Source organism: Dermacentor andersoni, chromosome 4 (genome assembly GCF_023375885.2).
Source record: "Dermacentor andersoni chromosome 4, qqDerAnde1_hic_scaffold, whole genome shotgun sequence".
Classification (NCBI taxonomy): Eukaryota; Metazoa; Arthropoda; class Arachnida; order Ixodida; family Ixodidae; genus Dermacentor; species Dermacentor andersoni.
Window position 1 is genome coordinate 215,001,469 of NC_092817.1, and position 17,463 is coordinate 215,018,931.

A 17,463-nucleotide genomic window follows, 5' to 3' on the forward strand; every position below is an offset into this window, starting at 1 on the left:
CCAAACAGGAAATCTAGAGGGACATTAGCATATCAGTGTCCGTAACTTAGACAAGTTGTGTTGCATGACTCGTATAGTCCGCAGCTACATTTTCCGAGCCTGCTATATAGGTCACATTAAAATCATACTCCATAAGGCGTAAGCTCCAACGAAGTACATGATGGTTAATGTGCTTAGCTGATTGAATGTAACTTAGGGGTTGGTAGTCACTTTGCAAAATGAATGGTCATCCATAGAGGATCACATGATATTTCTGAATGGCCTATACTACCGCAAGATATTCTCTCTCAATCGTAGAATATGCTGCCTCTCGCGGGAGTAATTTCCCGCTTGTATAAGAGACTGTGGAGGCGTGCTCAGCTCTTGTAGTAAGGCTGGTCGGCATGACTATGCTGCTGCCCGCAAAACACATTGCTTGTGTAAATCCGCGTGGGTTGTCTATAAGTCATTTTGTCTCTGAAAAGTGAGTGTAGAGTCTTCCTTCAAGCTGAACTCGTTGGTTGTAGCCTGTCCGGCCACTGGGCCACATCGATGGTTCGCCAGAATTGTGTCTGGTTCAGCGGACAGTGGAAACTCTTCGGTAACGATAGCGTTTTGTTGAACGCTCTCGTTCCGGGAAACATTATCATAGTTAAACGATTGTAAGTCGACCACTTTTTTTAAATTTGAAAATCTGAAGTGGGGGGTCGACTTACAATCGAAACCAAAACATGGCACCGTCAAAAAAGCGAGACCAACAGGAGCTACAACGTAGTTACAATTTTATGTTTGCTCTATGGCCCCACCCATAGCTTTTTGCTATCCTGTGTGTTTGTTTGCTTTTCCGAAAAGTTTTTCAACATTTTTGAGAGTTTTACAGTGCACACAACAATCATGAGAGGGTGTCGATAGTTGATGGCAGCGCCGCTGTTCCATTCGCGGCAGCACCCTCAGAACAGCGGCGCTTGCGGGGAGCATCGGTAGTTCATGGAAGAGCAGACACCGCTCGCGGGTTTCTCTTTGCCTGTTGCGCTTAGCTTTCTTGACGAAAGGCATTGGTTTGATGCGTTCCACTTGACTTCCGGCTACGTGCTAATTCTATGCTTCCTCAGTCGTCATGAGTGCTCCAGGCCCACTAATCATTCGGCACTCGTTCAGAGCAGCGTTCAAGAAGGCTGCCATCCTTCACGCCGAAGAAACAAATCGCTGCGCAGCGGGCCACAAGTTCTATTTTCTGAACGGGTGGTGTGAGAGCGGCGACTGCAGCGAAGCGAAATTTTCACCTGTGAGGGCAAGTGAGGAATTTCCGACGTGCTGAAGTCTCGATGCTTTCCAGAGCTGTAGGCTAAGCTTGTGGCGTACGCTGCTGAAATGTGCAATCGGTCCCTGCCAGTGAAGTGCAACATGGTCATGAAACAAGCCCGGATTTTCACCTTTTAAGGACCTGCTCCGCCGTGAGTACGAGTGGCTGGCAGCAGAAGACCGCGAAATTACGCCAACCGGACGTGTCAAAAGAGCCTCCCTGATGGCTGCGTGTGGTTGGGTGCATTCGGCATGGGCTGCTGTTCCACAAGATGTCGTGGTGCGGTCGTTTGCCAAATGTGGAATTTCGCAGGACGACGACGCACTGTGGGACTGTAGCAACGATGACGATGACAGCACTAGTGAAGATGAGTAGTCCAGTGACCATGTCAGCTACTAATAAATTTTCGTTATCGAACGCGCCCTCGGGTATGCTCTCCTTTTCTTTTTTTTTTTCCCCTGTCGCACAATATGGGGAGGTCGACTTACATTCGAGTCGACTTACAATCATGTAAATACGGTATGCCGCCTTTGGAAGCCCGAGTTTTCGATTCGTAGTCTTTATCTCACAGTGTATGTTCTGCAGCAAATGTGCTTTATCACATTCTTTTGTCATTGAGCACGGCTTCTCCTGAGGGGTTCTTGATATGGGGGCAATGGGAAGTGCATGTCCCTCTGTGTCTGTCATAGGACGTTAACTCCAACTTTACGTGGTCGTTCCAGTCAATCTATGTTGTATGGCTTTGCACCCGTTTCACGTCGTCCACTGAGACTGTTCTTTTTATATTTCCAAGTACAACGTCATAAATTGGGTCCCGCATGCACTTTGCAACGCGGCGGACGTCCCACGCGTGCGCCGATCCATGCTTCTGCGAGACCATCTCGCGTGGCCGCCTTCGAGCGCGCCACCGTTCGCGTGACCGTACGCGCGAACGACCAGGCGTTGGGATCCAGCATGGGGCGAACATATTCGCTCGTTATCCGGTCACGGTGAGTCAGACTTCTAGATTTGTCGCGTGCCCATCGGCATGTTCTGTGGGTAGCAACTCGGCTAGCAGGCATTGATCTATGAAAGGTGCAATAAATGCCCTTGTGATTGTTTGCTCTACTGTGTTGTCGTTCCTTTGTCCCAAGAGCACGGGAGGAGAACCCCACAGCTTCAATAATCGAATGTGGTATGCTCAGAGACAACAGAAAATCAAGCTATGTTAGTCACAATATTTTGTACTAACTGTGAAAACGGAGCAAGCCTTCAGTTCAGGAACCAGAAGAAGTCACATCGACAGCACCCTGTTGCTTGGAGAATAGCCACTGCAAACCCCGATGAGGAACAGGGCCACGGTTAGCCCATCTTTGTGCATTGAGTGCAATGACCTGGATTGTACCCAGTCAGCCACTCACCACGAAACAGGCAGAGGCCAATCATGTTGACAATGAGGCCGGCAATGCCGACATAAAGGATGAGCTTTGGCTCGTCGATGATCTCGGGCTTGTAGAAGCGCTTGAGGCTCTCCACAAGGATAGAGAAGCACAGGGCCACCAGGAACACGGCGTTCACCAGCGCTCCCAGAACTTCGGCACGAGCCCAGCCAAACGTGTTTTTAGACCACTTCTTGGGAGACATCTGCGAGAGGAAGCAAAGGCCCCACATACAATTTTCATTGGCAGCCTTAATGATGAAGTTATAATCGAGTCACTGGAGCAGCAAGGAAATGTGGCTATAGTCAGAGGGTATGTCACAGAACAACTGCAGCAATTTTGGTGCTGTCCTGTCTTTCATCACATGAACTACACTGTGCATTCATAAGAGACGCTGAACTGAATGCTTTCTTTTATATGCCAGCAATTCTGTCCTCTGAGCCTATGTCTCCAGTTTGCAAAAAGTGTGTACACATAGCTCGGGAACAAGGCAATACCACATGGATACACGTGCAACAGGAAGCCAAAACAAATTAAAATGAAATTGCCCAGTTCAACACCCTGCATTATGAGGCATTCCAGATTTAAGTTTGAACACCTGGGGTCCTTTAAGGGGCACCCAAAGCAGACTACATGGGTATATTGTCCACCCTGATGACACTGCATCCCCCATGAAATGCTAAAGCAAGGTGTCTACCAAACTGACATTTCCAAATTCCCTGAGTGCCTTTGCAAAATTCCCCAAGAAACACAGAACTTTGTTTTAAGTCAAGACGGGCTGACACCATGCCGCCCAATGCTGTCACTATCTAGTAAGCATGTGAAAAAATTTTAAAAATGACTTGGTCCAGTTTGAATAGCAAGGAGTAGTATTTATTTTATCCAAAAGAAAACAGAAGGGAGGACTTAGTAAAATGCACAGCAAATGACATACTTTCGAAAAATATGGTAAAGCTTATTGCAAATAGAGTCAAACATGTTGAAATACACATAAAAAGAGGTGCATACAGAAGCAATTATTTTCGAATATGAGCTATTTTTATCAAGTGATAGCAAGCTCATCAATATGAGGCCCAAACTTTGTCACAAGTGAGATTCTCTTTCAGCATCTGGATAGTCAACCTCACTGGTCCTGACATAAGTTTCAGCGCACGCACGCCTCAGTGTTGTGTTTCACTGCTTTAAAGATTTTATTTTGGTCTAGGTGAGGGACACCTGCATCTCGACATCAGCCAATACTTTATTATATTTTTTTTAGCTCAGGCTCCTTCGAAGAAGTGGCGGCATGCTTCCCTTCCCGTTCATTCATGCATCGGTCCTTTCTCGCCCTCCTTCCACCGCGCGTTCACCCCACGGACCATATGAAGCATCTTCTTGGACAGTTGGGCAGTCGACATCAGGTATTTCAGACTCCCTAGGGGCTGCGAAGATGCATGAAAAATTAGGCAATTTGACAAAATGAATGCAAGCCTTTCACTGCCCCCAAGGGGCTCAAATTGCCACAGGTAAGTCCGAAAAAAAGCTCTGGAGGCCTGCGAGTACACTATATTAGTGCTCGTCATGTGACAGACGGTGTGTGAAGGCACTGGCGCTTTTGGCACGAGCACGCCTCACAGAATGAACACCTCGCCAGTGCTGGCTCCTCTGCCTGGACTACTATGTACCCGTTTCCTTGCGTTAGTAAATCGTCAGCAGCCAACCACAGCTGTAGAGACGTAACAGCTTCACTTCAAGGCTGCCAATGAAAATTGTATGTGGGGCCTTTGCTTCCTCTCGCAGATGTCTCCCAAGAAGTGGTCTAAAAACACGTTTGGCTGGGCTCGTGCTGAAGTTCTGGGAGCGCTGGTGAACGCCGTGTTCCTGGTGGCCCTGTGCTTCTCTATCCTTGTGGAGAGCCTCAAGCGCTTCTACAAGCCCGAGATCATCGACGAGCCAAAGCTCATCCTTTATGTCGGCATTGCCGGCCTCATTGTCAACATGATTGGCCTCTGCCTGTTTCGTGGTGAGTGGCTGACCGGGTACAATCCAGGTCATTGCACTCAATGCACAAAGATGGGCTAACCGTGGCCCTGTTCCTCATCGGGGTTTGCAGTGGCTATTCTCCAAGCAACAGGGTGCTGTCGATGTGACTTCTTCTGGTTACTGAACTGAAGGCTTGCTCCTTTTTCACAGTTAGTACAAAATATTGTGACTAACATAGCTTGATTTTCTGTTGTCTCTGAGCACACCACATTCGATTATTGAAGCCTCGTTCACCAGATGCTTTGCTATTCAAAGTATCTTGATCAGCTGAACAGTAATTTTGCTGAGTATTCTGAACATAATGCCTGACTGTCCTATCGCAAAAAGTATGCGGTTCCTGTCCTTGGGAATGGTGACACCTCTGTGGAGTACACACCAAAGGTTTCACACTGCCACCATTACAAGTTGCAAAATGCCGCAGAGCATCACCTCTTTGCTGCAAAAGGATTGTGAGGGGCCACTGCTGTGAGGAAGGCATGAGCAAAGTACTGTGGGCTCAAAGAAGTGCCACAAGGTCACCAGGCTTTCATGCCCTGTCACTACCAATGCATACCTGGCAGCTTTTATGTCTGCTTAGAGCTGAATATCTCTGTATTGAGAAGAAGCTGACTTTCAGGAACTGGCATTATGCAACGCGCCGTGCTTTTCGAGCTTCGAAGCCAATCGCGACGATTACAAAGGCGGAGTCGGTGCCATTGCTGACAGTGGCGAATTCTTTCAATGAAAACCATAGCACCAAACGGCAAGAAGCTTAATAGCAAACGTCGAAGCAGCTAGGCCTAGCGTTGTCGCAGTGGTGGCTACGGCTGCCAGCAGTGCATGCGAGCGCGCCGGTTCGAGGTGGTGGGATAATCAAAATGGTGGTGGCGGTGGCTTTGATTAATGCCATTTCGGACCTGCGGTCACGGCAAAACGTCCAGAAAATCGGACGGCAGAGGGCTCTTGCGTCCGAGATTTCAGACGTTTCTATACATTGACTCTATGTGGCACATGGTGGTGCCGCGAAGCCGTCTGAATTATCGGGGATGTCCCAAAAATCGGGCATTCGTAAAATTAGTCATTGACTGTACACTGGCAACTCCTCCAGCCAACAACACAGTGTCAAAGATGATTCGTCACGATCCCTCTCCGTTACTTGAAGCCAGCATTAGCACGACTTTTGTTCCCTTTTAATAAAATTACAGCTAATTTCCCTTTTTTTTTTTATTCGGTATACCTACATCGCCTGTACGGCATTATCGTAGGGGGGTTAAAATACAGGTGGTCACAATGGAAACATATTCACCAACATAAAAAAATACATCAGTAAATATAACATTATTTAAGCACTGAAATTTGCAAAAGCGGAAGACAAACTAACAAAGTACAAAACAAAGTAACAAAATAACTAACAAAAGAAGTTGCCTATGTGCAGAGATGAATAACAGAACAATCAAAGAATATGGCTCTATAATAGCATTTTCAAAACTAGAAGCTGCCATCACTTCATTAGGGAGCTCATCCCAATTGTTAATCGTGTTAGGAAAAAATGAATACTTAAACACATTGGTACGGCACTCATAAGCTCTAATTTTATTAGCATGGTCTCTCCTAGATGAAACGTAATGCGGCTCCTTGATGAACGGTGTTTTGTCGATACCAGTTTTACTTTTATATACATTATAAAGGAATTTCAATCTTAAGATCTTCCTGCATGAAGAAAGAGCTTTCCAACCCAACCCTTCCCGTATTCCAGATCCTCTGATAGTAAAATTATAATTTCCCGTTACGAAGCGTGCTGCTTGCTTCTGGACGCATTCTATTTTTTCTGTGAGGTTTTTAGTGTACGGATCCCAGTTAACGCATGCATGTTCTAGAATAGGCCTTAGGTTTGTTAAATACAAGGTTGCCTTCAGTGATGAAGGAGAATGCTCAATATTTCGTCTAATTGAGTTCACATGATTAGTCATGTCAAGCGTTTCAGAAAACGTAACTCCGAGGTACTTAACATCCTTAGCGGTACTGAGTGCGATATTATTTACGCAATAGAAACTGGGGAATTTTTTCTTTTTCTTTGTAAACTGCACATGGTAGCATTTACCAGTATTCAGAGTCATCTGCCACCGCTTGCACCAGATAGATACTTTTTCAAGGTTGTCCTGTAAGACAGATATATCGACATAACATTTCACTGTACGATACATGACGCAGTCTCGGCATACAGTCCAATTGTTGATTTAAGGCCTACTACTAAATCATTAATATAAACAAGGAACAAAAGTGGCCCAAGCACAGAGCCTTGAGGCACTCCCAATAGCACGTGCATTGGAGCCGATGTCACCCCATTAAGAACAACTTGCTATTTGCGCAGGTGTAAATAATCCTTTATCCAGCCGAGAATATGTTCAGGAATGCCTAGGAATGATAAATTTAAGCAAAGTAGATTGTGCAGGACGACATCAAATGCTTTCCGCAGATCAAGAAAGAGTGCATCTATCTGTTCACCATGGTCCAGGCCGAGTGCAATGTCGTGAGTGAATTCGGCTAGTTGTGTTACGCACGAAAAACCAGAGCCGAGGTAAAAAAGTTATTTGCTTGAAAATGTTTCATCAAATTAAAGTACAGGACATGTTCGAGAGTCTTACAGCAAACGGAAGTTAAAGATATTGGTCTGTAATTGCCTACGTGTGTACGATCACCCTCTTTAAATATCGGAGTCACGTTGGCTGTCTTCCAATCTTCAGGCAGCTTTTGATTATCTAGTGGCTTGTTGAATAATATTACTAAGAAAGGCGCTATCTGTCTCGAACAGTGTTTCAAAACGTGATTAGAAATTTCATCGGGTCCATGAGCTGAATGCAGGTTCAGATTAAACAACAAAGCCTCCATTCCTTCCTTGTTCACGACAATGTTTTCCATTTCCGGTAATCGTGTCGGTGTGTAAGAAATAGCAATGCTACATGGCTTTGTAAAAACTGAATGAAAATACTTGTTAAATACTTATGCTTTTCTTTTGTCTTCTTTAATTAGGTTACCATCCTTTGTGATGGCCGGGATGCCAGTGTCATCCTTCTTGTTGCCGCCAGACCGCCAGACCTCTTTGGGATTTGTTTTTAGTTTATTTGCTAAGGCTTGTAGATATGCATCCTTCACAACCCTCAATTCGCTTTTAAATGTTGTGCTGATATCCTTTAGCTTTTTGTACATGCTTGGGCTTTTTGTTTTGCAATATATTTTGCAAGTTCGGAATTTTTTCTGACTGGATGAACGAAAATCCTTATTAATCCAGGGTTTATCCTTGCGGCGCTTAGTCGAAACCACTTTAGACGGAACGAAATTTGAGGTCAATGATAGAAGAACAAATTTCCTAAGTTTTTCCGGAGTATTTTCAGACTATTCAGCATCCCTGAGAATTTCCGGTTCTCCCGGCTGGTAGACACCCTGTAAATAAACACCAAATGGCATTCCAGCACTCTTGTCAGCTGCAGGAAGTTTAAGTCACCACGGTGAATGTTAACATAACAGCTGGACAGCTTGGGAAGGGTGCAACAGAACTAAATCAGAAAGAAAGAGAGGGGGAGTCGGAATGCCCATCGATCAGGCAGCCAAATGGAAAAGACTAAGATTAAAGATGTCAAATGCTTCTTAGGTTACCAGGTACAATGAGTGGAAAGAAAACTTGGCTGGGTGTAACATATTTGTGGACAGGAAATAGTTGCACAGAGAAGAACAAAGAGTTAGTGGAATACCTAAGTGCTGATATCAGGGTTTTGGGAATGATGCTGAAATTATTCTATTAGGTGACATAAATGCCCACATACAGGATCTAGATGGTTATACCGACAACAACAGGAAGTCAATGCTATATATTTGCGGGCGACATAACCTTGTCGCGAATACAGGGCCCAAGTGTGATGGGCAAACCACGTGGGAAGTCGTAAATCGGCAATCAACTATTGATTACTGTCTGATGACACAAGGAATTTATAATTTGAGAGAAATGGTCATTGACGAGGAAGGCTATAGCAGCCTAGGGAGTGACCATAAACACATATTTCGAAAATGGGATATGTAGCTGGGAAAGAGAGCAAGGAGCGAAGAATGGCCAGTCCACATTTAAACGCTCAACAAATAACAAATATAGTCACAAGAGTGGAGGAAGAACTTGGCAAATGGACAAGCAATGAGTGGGAATATAGTCAGCTTCTAAGTGTAATTATGACAGAAATATGGAAAGAGAAACAACATGCTCATTGGGAAGGAAAAAAGAAACCCAAAAGCTAGTGGGACATGGAGGTACGAGAAGCGATCGCCCAACTACAGAAAGCATCCCGAGAGCACAGGCAGGCAATAAAAGCGCACTTGGCGCAGAATTAGCCAGGAAATGGGAAACATACTGGGAGAAAAAATTTATGGTTCAAATGCTGGTTGAAGCACAAAACAAAAGGCGAAAGTGAACATTGGTTGTCAGAAAAAGTAAGAAAAAGAAGGCTGCATCTAGAATACTTTGTAACCACAACTTATTAATCAGGAAGTGTGGAACAATACAACATATCCTAGACGAAGATGGGAACGAAGTGGAAGGGAACGTAGCATTAAATTACATTAAAAAAATAACAGCCGAATCTTTCCAAGGCAATGATGAAGTTGTATTTGAGGAAAAAGAGGGCATGAAAGAGAACCAGATGGAAAAGGAGCTGGCGCTGACAAATTTCAACTGGAAGAAAGCCAAAGAGAAAGTTCCGAAGCGCACTACCACAAGGCTAGACAAGGTTCCCGTTAGCCTGATTAATAGACTAGGACCAAGAAGTAAGGAAGCTCTGTTGAAACCAATGAAAAGAACCTTAAAGGGCCCCTCACTAGGTCTGGCCATTTTGAGCTGACAAGCGCAGAGCATACACTGAGCGATAACGATCATGTCTGCAAAGTATTACCATATTTACTCGCATAATTATCGCATTTTCTTGTAAAAAAAAATTGACGCAAGTTCAGGTGTGCGATCACTATGCAAGTTAAATTTCCCGCGAAAAGAAAACTTTTTTTTTTTTCATTCCGTGTCGCTGCGGAATGACAACAGGTCAACAAATAGGCGACTGCCGTTGTAACAGTGCGGGACACCAAAGCGAAAATGGGGGCCAGCGGAGCAAGCCAAACGCGACAACACGATTTTTTTTTCTTGTGAGTACATTACGTGCATTTAAACAGTTTCTTCCATATCAGTAATGAATATTATCGTTACTATCGACAAGCTTGCGGCAATAACGTAGCTATGTCCACTTTGAGGGGACAGAAACAGAGATAGGCGCGCTTAGCTGCCAGTGACATAGAAACCCACGGCGGGCACGCGGTGGTAACTGCGGCATTTGTCTTCACTACTATCCCAATACGGCATGCTTCTGCTATGGGTGGGTGAATATCTTAGCTGTGTTACAAGCGTCGGCATATGAACAGAGTACACTTCTAACGTATCGGTGTAAACGTGGCATCTATCGTTGCCGCTCGCGATTTGTTGCGTGCCCCGATGCAGACAAGAATAATCTATGATGATGATGATGATGTATAGGGTTTTGTGGCACAAGGGCCAGTCATGGCCAAAGAGCGCCAAGCAATGGTGTTATGTAGTCGGTGAGAAAGGCAAATTTTTTGTTGTTGTTGACCACAACCATTATAAAGCCTACAAATTATAAAGCCAGGGCAAGTTTGGTTGTAGCTTCTTTTTTTTTTATATAAGTGCGGAAAGTGATGAAAGGAATGATATGGGGCATCTACGTAAGAATGCTTGGTGCGTGCAGACTGCTTGGTATGTCTTGGAGTCATTCACGCAGCATTCAACAGCATTCGACAGATGGCAAGTGCGATCACCATTAGCTAGACATGGCACATGACATATCGCTGACACAAGTTCGGGGTGCGATCATTACACGGGAAAGGAAAAGAACCGAATTTTGACGACAAAATTCAGGGGTGCGATCATTACGTGAGTGCTATCATTATGCAAGTAAATACGGTACATCGCTATGCGCCACAGACATGACATGACAAGAACTTTATTTGAGTCTTGAGGGACTGAGATCTTGGGGAGCTAAAACTGAAGGCTCCCGAAGATCAAGTCGGTGGCGCCACCCACGATGGGACCGGGAGATGAAGTTCCGCCGCAATGTCGTAGGCCCTCTGGACAGCCTGGAGTTGAATGTGGAGATTGCTGCTCTTAAGAGATTACTGCCATTGTTCTTTCATGATGGGTGGAGACGCATTAAGGGCTGGGCACAGCCAGAGCATGTGTTCAAAAGCGCATGAGTCATGACCACATTTGGGGCACGACTGTGAGTGGGCAGGATCTATCCTGTCAAGAGACCGAGGAGTGGGATACGAACGGGTTTACATAAGTCTGAGTGTGCTAGCCTGAGGTTTGTTCAATTTAGGGTGAGGGGGTAGAAATGTCCTCCTGCCCAGTCGATAATGGGAAACAATTTCGTGGAAAGTACATAATGGATCTTTGTGGATGTTGACCTCGTTACAAGCCTGGCTACCCGCCACAGCGCGGTACGTGAAATCGCGCGCTCTCCGGTGGGCCTGCTCGTTAGGATTACATCCAAGCGGGTTTATTGAGCTATCTAGATGGGCTATCTATGCGCCGCAGAAAGATCTGAAACGCCGTTTTTCTTTCTCCTTGCGGCCGCTGCTCTCCAAGCTGAAGGATGATGTACTCGCGTCCCTGCACTTACGTACTCGAGTTCGCAATGTGACATTGCTCGTGGTGACACGCGACTTCGAGAATTATTCAAGGCACCATCTGTTATATGTGTGATCTGTTGCTTGAATTGACGAATTGAAGTTTAGAAAAATAATAAAACCTACAAACAGAATGTCTGTGTGTTTTCTGCTTTACTTTGCACCGAAGCAAGAGATGTACTTCCGCTTCGTCTGCTTATTCCCATGGTGGGGCGGTCTCGTGTGCAGGTACCGAAACTATGTGATTTTCTACCGTGTTCCAGCACGTGATCAAGCTCCGCGATCCATTTGTTCTGCCTCAGTATTCGTGTAGCACTGAATTATACCGCTAGTCATGTGTCCTTGTGCACAGCGCGCAAAATCATGTGCTGCGCGACACGATAGCAGCTCACGCGCAACACCGCCAGCGGAAAAGGGCATCGGCAAAAAAAGAAATAAGCAAGGAGAAAAAGAAGTGAATGCGGGGCCTGTGGCATATGTGTCACGTGATCCTCGAGGTCCGGCATGGGAGAACGCAGAGAAGGAATTTCGCTTGCGAAGGCTAGACGGGGCAAGTGGAGAGGAGTCTTGCTATGCAGTGGAGCCCGCCTGCTGAAATCATGGGTTCGTGGCACTGCAATATTTCTATCCCGGCTATTAATGAGCCGACATGAAAAAAAAAGAGATTTGCAGCAGAACGCTCCCTAGAGGACACGTAACAACTTCCAGCGTACAACCAAAATTCGCTATGGGGCCTGGTGACGGGCCCTTTAAAAGACAGACAGACATTTGGTGACAAACTAGAATGAATTTAATTTATAAAGGAAGTGGGAAGAAGATAGCATTCACTCAGACCGCTGACCATCACACTGATAATATAAATTAGCAATGCAGGTGATTAAATTAGAGCTGCAAGCATGGGCAGAGAATAATGGAATATTGGGATAACTTCAGAATGGCTTCAGAATCGATAGGTGTCTCGATGATAAATTAGTTGTCCTTACTCAGCGTACTGAAATATCCGGACCAGAAAGGAGACTGCTATGTGGTCTTGGATTATCAGAATGAGAATCAGTTTTTATTTTCCTCAAGGAAAAATGGACCCCAGACAAGAAGCTGCTCATTGAGCAGCTTGACGAGGCCTGGGGCCCTACAGGCAGCGGCAATAGCGGCAAAACAGCAGTGTATGTCGTACACCCGTACGAGGGGGGAAAAAATCAAGAGAAACAAAGAAAAAAAAAATAAACTGTTCGCACCAAGCTGTGAAGCATGAGAAAAAAATATTTACATGTACATACACCAATAAAAAACTATATGGACACGTGCACTTGCCTATCTTTATCGGAAAGGAGACTGCTATGTGGTCTTGGATTATCAGAATGAGAATCAGTTTTTATTGTCCTCAAGGAAAAATGGACCCCAGACAAAAAGCTGCTCATTGAGCTGCTTGACGAGGCCAGGGGCCCTACAGGCAGCGGCAACAGCGGCAAAACAGCAGTGTATGTCATACACCCGTACGAGGGGAAAAAAAATAAAGAGAAACAAAGAAAAATAAATAAATAAACTGTTCGCACCAAGCTGTGAAGCATGAGAAAAAAATATTTACATGTACATACACCAATAAAAAACTATATGGACACGTGCACTTGCCTATCTTTATCGGTCAACCACATTTCGCCGCCTAACAAATGTTATCCCACAGCGCGGGACGTGCCTGCATGTATCGGAAGTTTCTGGAATGTTATCGATGCTTCTATCCGCTGTCTGTTGTCGCCGAACCTTGTGTTATCTGATTTCATCGCGTGACGCGAATGGTGTAGAACTTTGTGCAAGACACGCAGGTCCCAGCGATTACTTTGGAACATTCAACGACTGATGTATAAAAGCCGACGCGCTTGACCAGTTGATCAGATTTTCACCGATCGCCAACCGTGTTCGCCCAATAAAACGCTAGTTTCTATATCAGTTTTGCTGCCTTCTTCACCGTCACTACTATGTGACAATATTATACACTGACATGTTATATTCACACGTACACGCGCAAACACCCGTAGAAGTGGCGCGCATACGCCCCTATGTATACATATACATATATGTGCACCTACATATACATTCACATATACACACAAACATGTCATATATACACACACCACTCATGTGCACACATGTATACCTTTAAGTTAAATATTTATGAAGAATGAACTTCTACGAAAACGGAGAGTGAGAAAGAGAGAAAAAGAAAAGTGAAATTAGACAATGCCTGCAAAATCATTCCAAACTAATCCACACAAAAGAACACACAACGCCGAATGTAAACTACATGATATAAATCTGCTGCTGGTTAAGCAATTCTGTTTAAAAAGTATTCCATTAAACCACATTTATTTATTGTGGAGCCATCAATTAAGGTTGTATTAGTGTTCAGGGTGTAAGGTATTGTATACTTTAACATTTGTTGACCGTAATTCATTCGAGTTTTGGGAAGACACCACTTTTCTAATTGTCGAGTGTTGGCTGCCGGTACGTGTTCCTCGAGCGCTGATATTCTGATAAGGAAGTTAGTACGAAATGTGGTTTTAGTGGTGAATAAAGAAACAATAATGTGCGGTAGCATCACATTGAGGGGCAGAATTTTTACCCAATTAAAAAGCGGTTTGGAGTGTGCACAGTACTCTTCGTCTGCAACGATACGAATCGCTTTCTTTTGCAGGCTCACAATTCTATTCATGTTAGTCGGTGATGCCGTGCCCCAAACAAGATGACAATATGCAATGTGTGATTGAAATAATGAAACATATATCTGTTTTTTAATGTGCACTGGAAGAATGCCACGACACCGGGAAAGTGCTCCAACTTTTGATAAACTTAGGGCTACATAATTAGTGTGGTCAGTCCATCGAAGGTGCTCATCAAATATAACACCCAGTGTTTTATGGTGGCCGAAGACTTCAACAATATTGACATGTGTACATGTTTATCTTTCTCGGGTGACCACGTTTCACCGCTTAACAAATGTTATCACGCAGCGCAGGACGCGCCTGCATGTATAGGAAGTTTCTGGAATGTTATCGATGGTTCCGTCCGCTGTCTGTCACTGAACCTTGTGTAATCTGATTGCATGTATGCGCGACACGAATAGTGTATAACTTTGTGGAAGACATGCAGGTCCCAGTGATTACTTTGGAACATTCAACGATTGATGTATAAAAGCCGACGCGCTTGACCTGTTGATCAGATTTTCGCCGATCGCCAACCGTGTTCGCCGCTATCGTTGTGCTATAAGTGTAGCCTGTTTTTGTGGGCACAGGTTCGCCCAATAAAAGTTAGTTTTGTCTTTCACAGTATTGCTACTGTGTTTTTCAACGTCACTACCACGTGATAATATTATTGCCTAGTTTAATGGTTAAATTAGTTCCTATGCGACGATTTATGGCGCGAAAAATAACAGCTTCTGACTTAGTTGTACTTATTTTGAGATTGTTTAATTTAGACCAATTTAAAAGGCTGTTTACGGTATTGTTTGCTTTTTAAATTATTTCTGTAGCCGAAAGACCAGAGATAAATAGGGAAGCGTCGTCGGCATAAATGACAAAATCAGCTTCTGTCGAAATTGTTACCACATCATTTACGTAGACATTGAAAAGAAAAGGTCCTAATATGCTGCCCTGAGGGACGCCGCATTCCAGATAACGTTTGGATGAACGAAAACCGTTTATGTTCCTATTTGTTCATGGTCTTTAAGACATGAACTAAAAATTTCAAGGTTCCTTCCCCTAACGCCGTACTTATTTAACTTACCTAACAGAATATTATGGTCTAGACAATCGAAGGCCTTACTGAAATCCACAAAGATTCCCAGTGTTAAGAGTTTGTTTTCAATATTCTGTAAAATTTCTTTTTGGACTAATAAAGCCGATTCTGTAGAAAAACCTTTACGGAAGCCGAATTGAGATTGTGATATTAACTGATTAGCATCGAAGGAGTTCAGCAAACGTTTGAGCGGAATTTTTTCTAGCCCTTTTGAAAAAAATAAGTAGAATAGAGATGGGGAGATAATTACTCATAACGTTTTTCGAGCCTGACTTGAAAATGACTGTACCCTAGGCCAGTTTCATTCTTGCAGGGAAAACACACGATTTTAGTGAAAGGTTAATGATATAACACAGAGGTAGTGCAAGAAAGTCAGCAATAAACTTTACTGGTTTATCTCACCTGGATTATCCTCACTTGGATTTCTTTTTACCGTGGCCTTGCGAAATGGGAATGGGGATGTGGATATGGCATAGCTCGGCAAACTCACTCAGACTTTGAGACGGACCCCACGAGTGCCGAGTTTGGCTGAGTAGGATTTTGGCAAGTCCGAGTGAGCCTTAAGCAAAAACGAATTGTTGCGAGTGAGTCCTCATTACTTTCTGACCAAATGGTCGTTTGAAAAAACGCCATCACTAAAATCGTTGAGAATGTGCCAACGTTAAAACCTTATTCAAGTGGCACAGACCATATTCTGAATGACTGTGTTGAGAAAAAGGAACGATGCATCATGGAACTGCACGACCGCTGCATTATTGGTAGCACAACGGCCGCACCTATGCTGAACTTTACCACTGAACTTCACACACACACACACACACACACACACACACACACACACACACACACACACACACACACACACACACACACACACACACACACACACACACACACACACACACACACACACACATGCGCGCATACATATATGAGCTTTATGTGTGCGCCTGTAACTCCTGTCTGGAGCGGTCGCAGCGCTGGCGATGCTCAGACTAACTGAGGTTCAACAGCGCGAATAAAACAAGGACATGAGGAAACAAATACCAAAGACAAGCAGGTTAAACAGCGCGAATAAAACAAGGACACGAGGAAACAAATACCACAGACAAGCACTTGTCTGTGGTATTTGCTTCCTCTTGTCGTTCTAAATATGAACCAACTAGCCCTCATCAAGATTTTACTCGGACTAACGTTCGGCCACTGATTCCACCCCTTCCTGCCTCGTGCTTCTCATTTCGCTCCTAAAAGTGTGTGTACATGCTTTGTGCCTCCGTGGCATGACGGAATGAGTTCAGAATGGAAACATGGGAAGCCTCACAGGCAAGCGCAAAGCACTGTGCGCTATGCCAGCATAGCTTTCACTTGTGCCTTCACTAAGGGCATGCGCCACAGAGCACGCACCACGGGGATGCCCGACGCTCCTCACAAAGGTAGGGAAGGCCAGGCGTAGCCAGACTTGGTGGCACCAAGAGAAGCGAGCATGATCGATGCCGAGTGTAAAGTATGGTTGATTCAGTTCAGCCTTCCGTTTCAGCTTGCGCTCGACCTTCTTTCTTTGAGTGCACGTGTGCTACTCAAACTTAGCCGCGCATTTGCACTGTGGCTTTGTTTGGAGGCAGTGCTGGCATTCAGTGCAACCGAGAGAAAATGAAAATGTCACGGCCTGGAGTGTCCACATAATTGCTATCGTGCAATAGAAAATTCTGGGTGTACGGGCCAAAAACGATATGATTATGCGGCATGCCATAGCGGGGGCCTCCGAAATAATTTTGGCCACTTGGGTTTCTCTAATGTGCACCTCAATCTAAGTACACAAACTTTTGCAACAGGTTTTAGGGTAGGTCATGCTATGTCTTGCTTTACGCCCTAACAAGACGTCGAAATGCACAGATGACAGCAAGTGCTGACACCAGCTGGCGAAACTGCATTGAAACTGGCTGCTTTGGTAAGCCAACGTTCAAACTGGCTCACAAACATGCTAGACGTACCTATATAGCATGCAAATTTCAAAGTACAGAGCACTTCCAGCACATGAGAATCCTTTGCAGAGACATTCCACTTCTACATACTCGCATGAGGTAGCAGGAGTATGTCTGCACAAGAAAATTAAATGCACTTGAAAATTAATAGGCACCAGCATGCCCTTTGTTCCTCGTACACTTTCAGCCCTAATTTCCAAATCAGTAAAAGATGGCAGCGCAAAAGCATTCTTTTCTTGCTTAATCCAAGCTGTAGCAA

At 44.6% G+C, this 17,463-nt stretch overlaps 1 protein-coding gene across 4 annotated transcripts in view; it reads right to left on the bottom strand.

Annotated features, from left to right (window-relative positions):
* The window catches only part of ZnT63C (solute carrier family 30 member 1), a 131,479-nt gene that overhangs the window by 92,012 nt on the left and 22,004 nt on the right, over nucleotides 1-17,463 (bottom strand). For all 4 annotated transcript variants that reach the window (XM_050185302.3, XM_050185301.3, XM_072288024.1 and 1 more), the window contains one exon: nucleotides 2,683-2,905. In XM_050185302.3, the coding sequence (XP_050041259.1) occupies nucleotides 2,683-2,905 (223 nt within the window). The remainder of the gene's footprint in view (nucleotides 1-2,682; nucleotides 2,906-17,463) is intronic.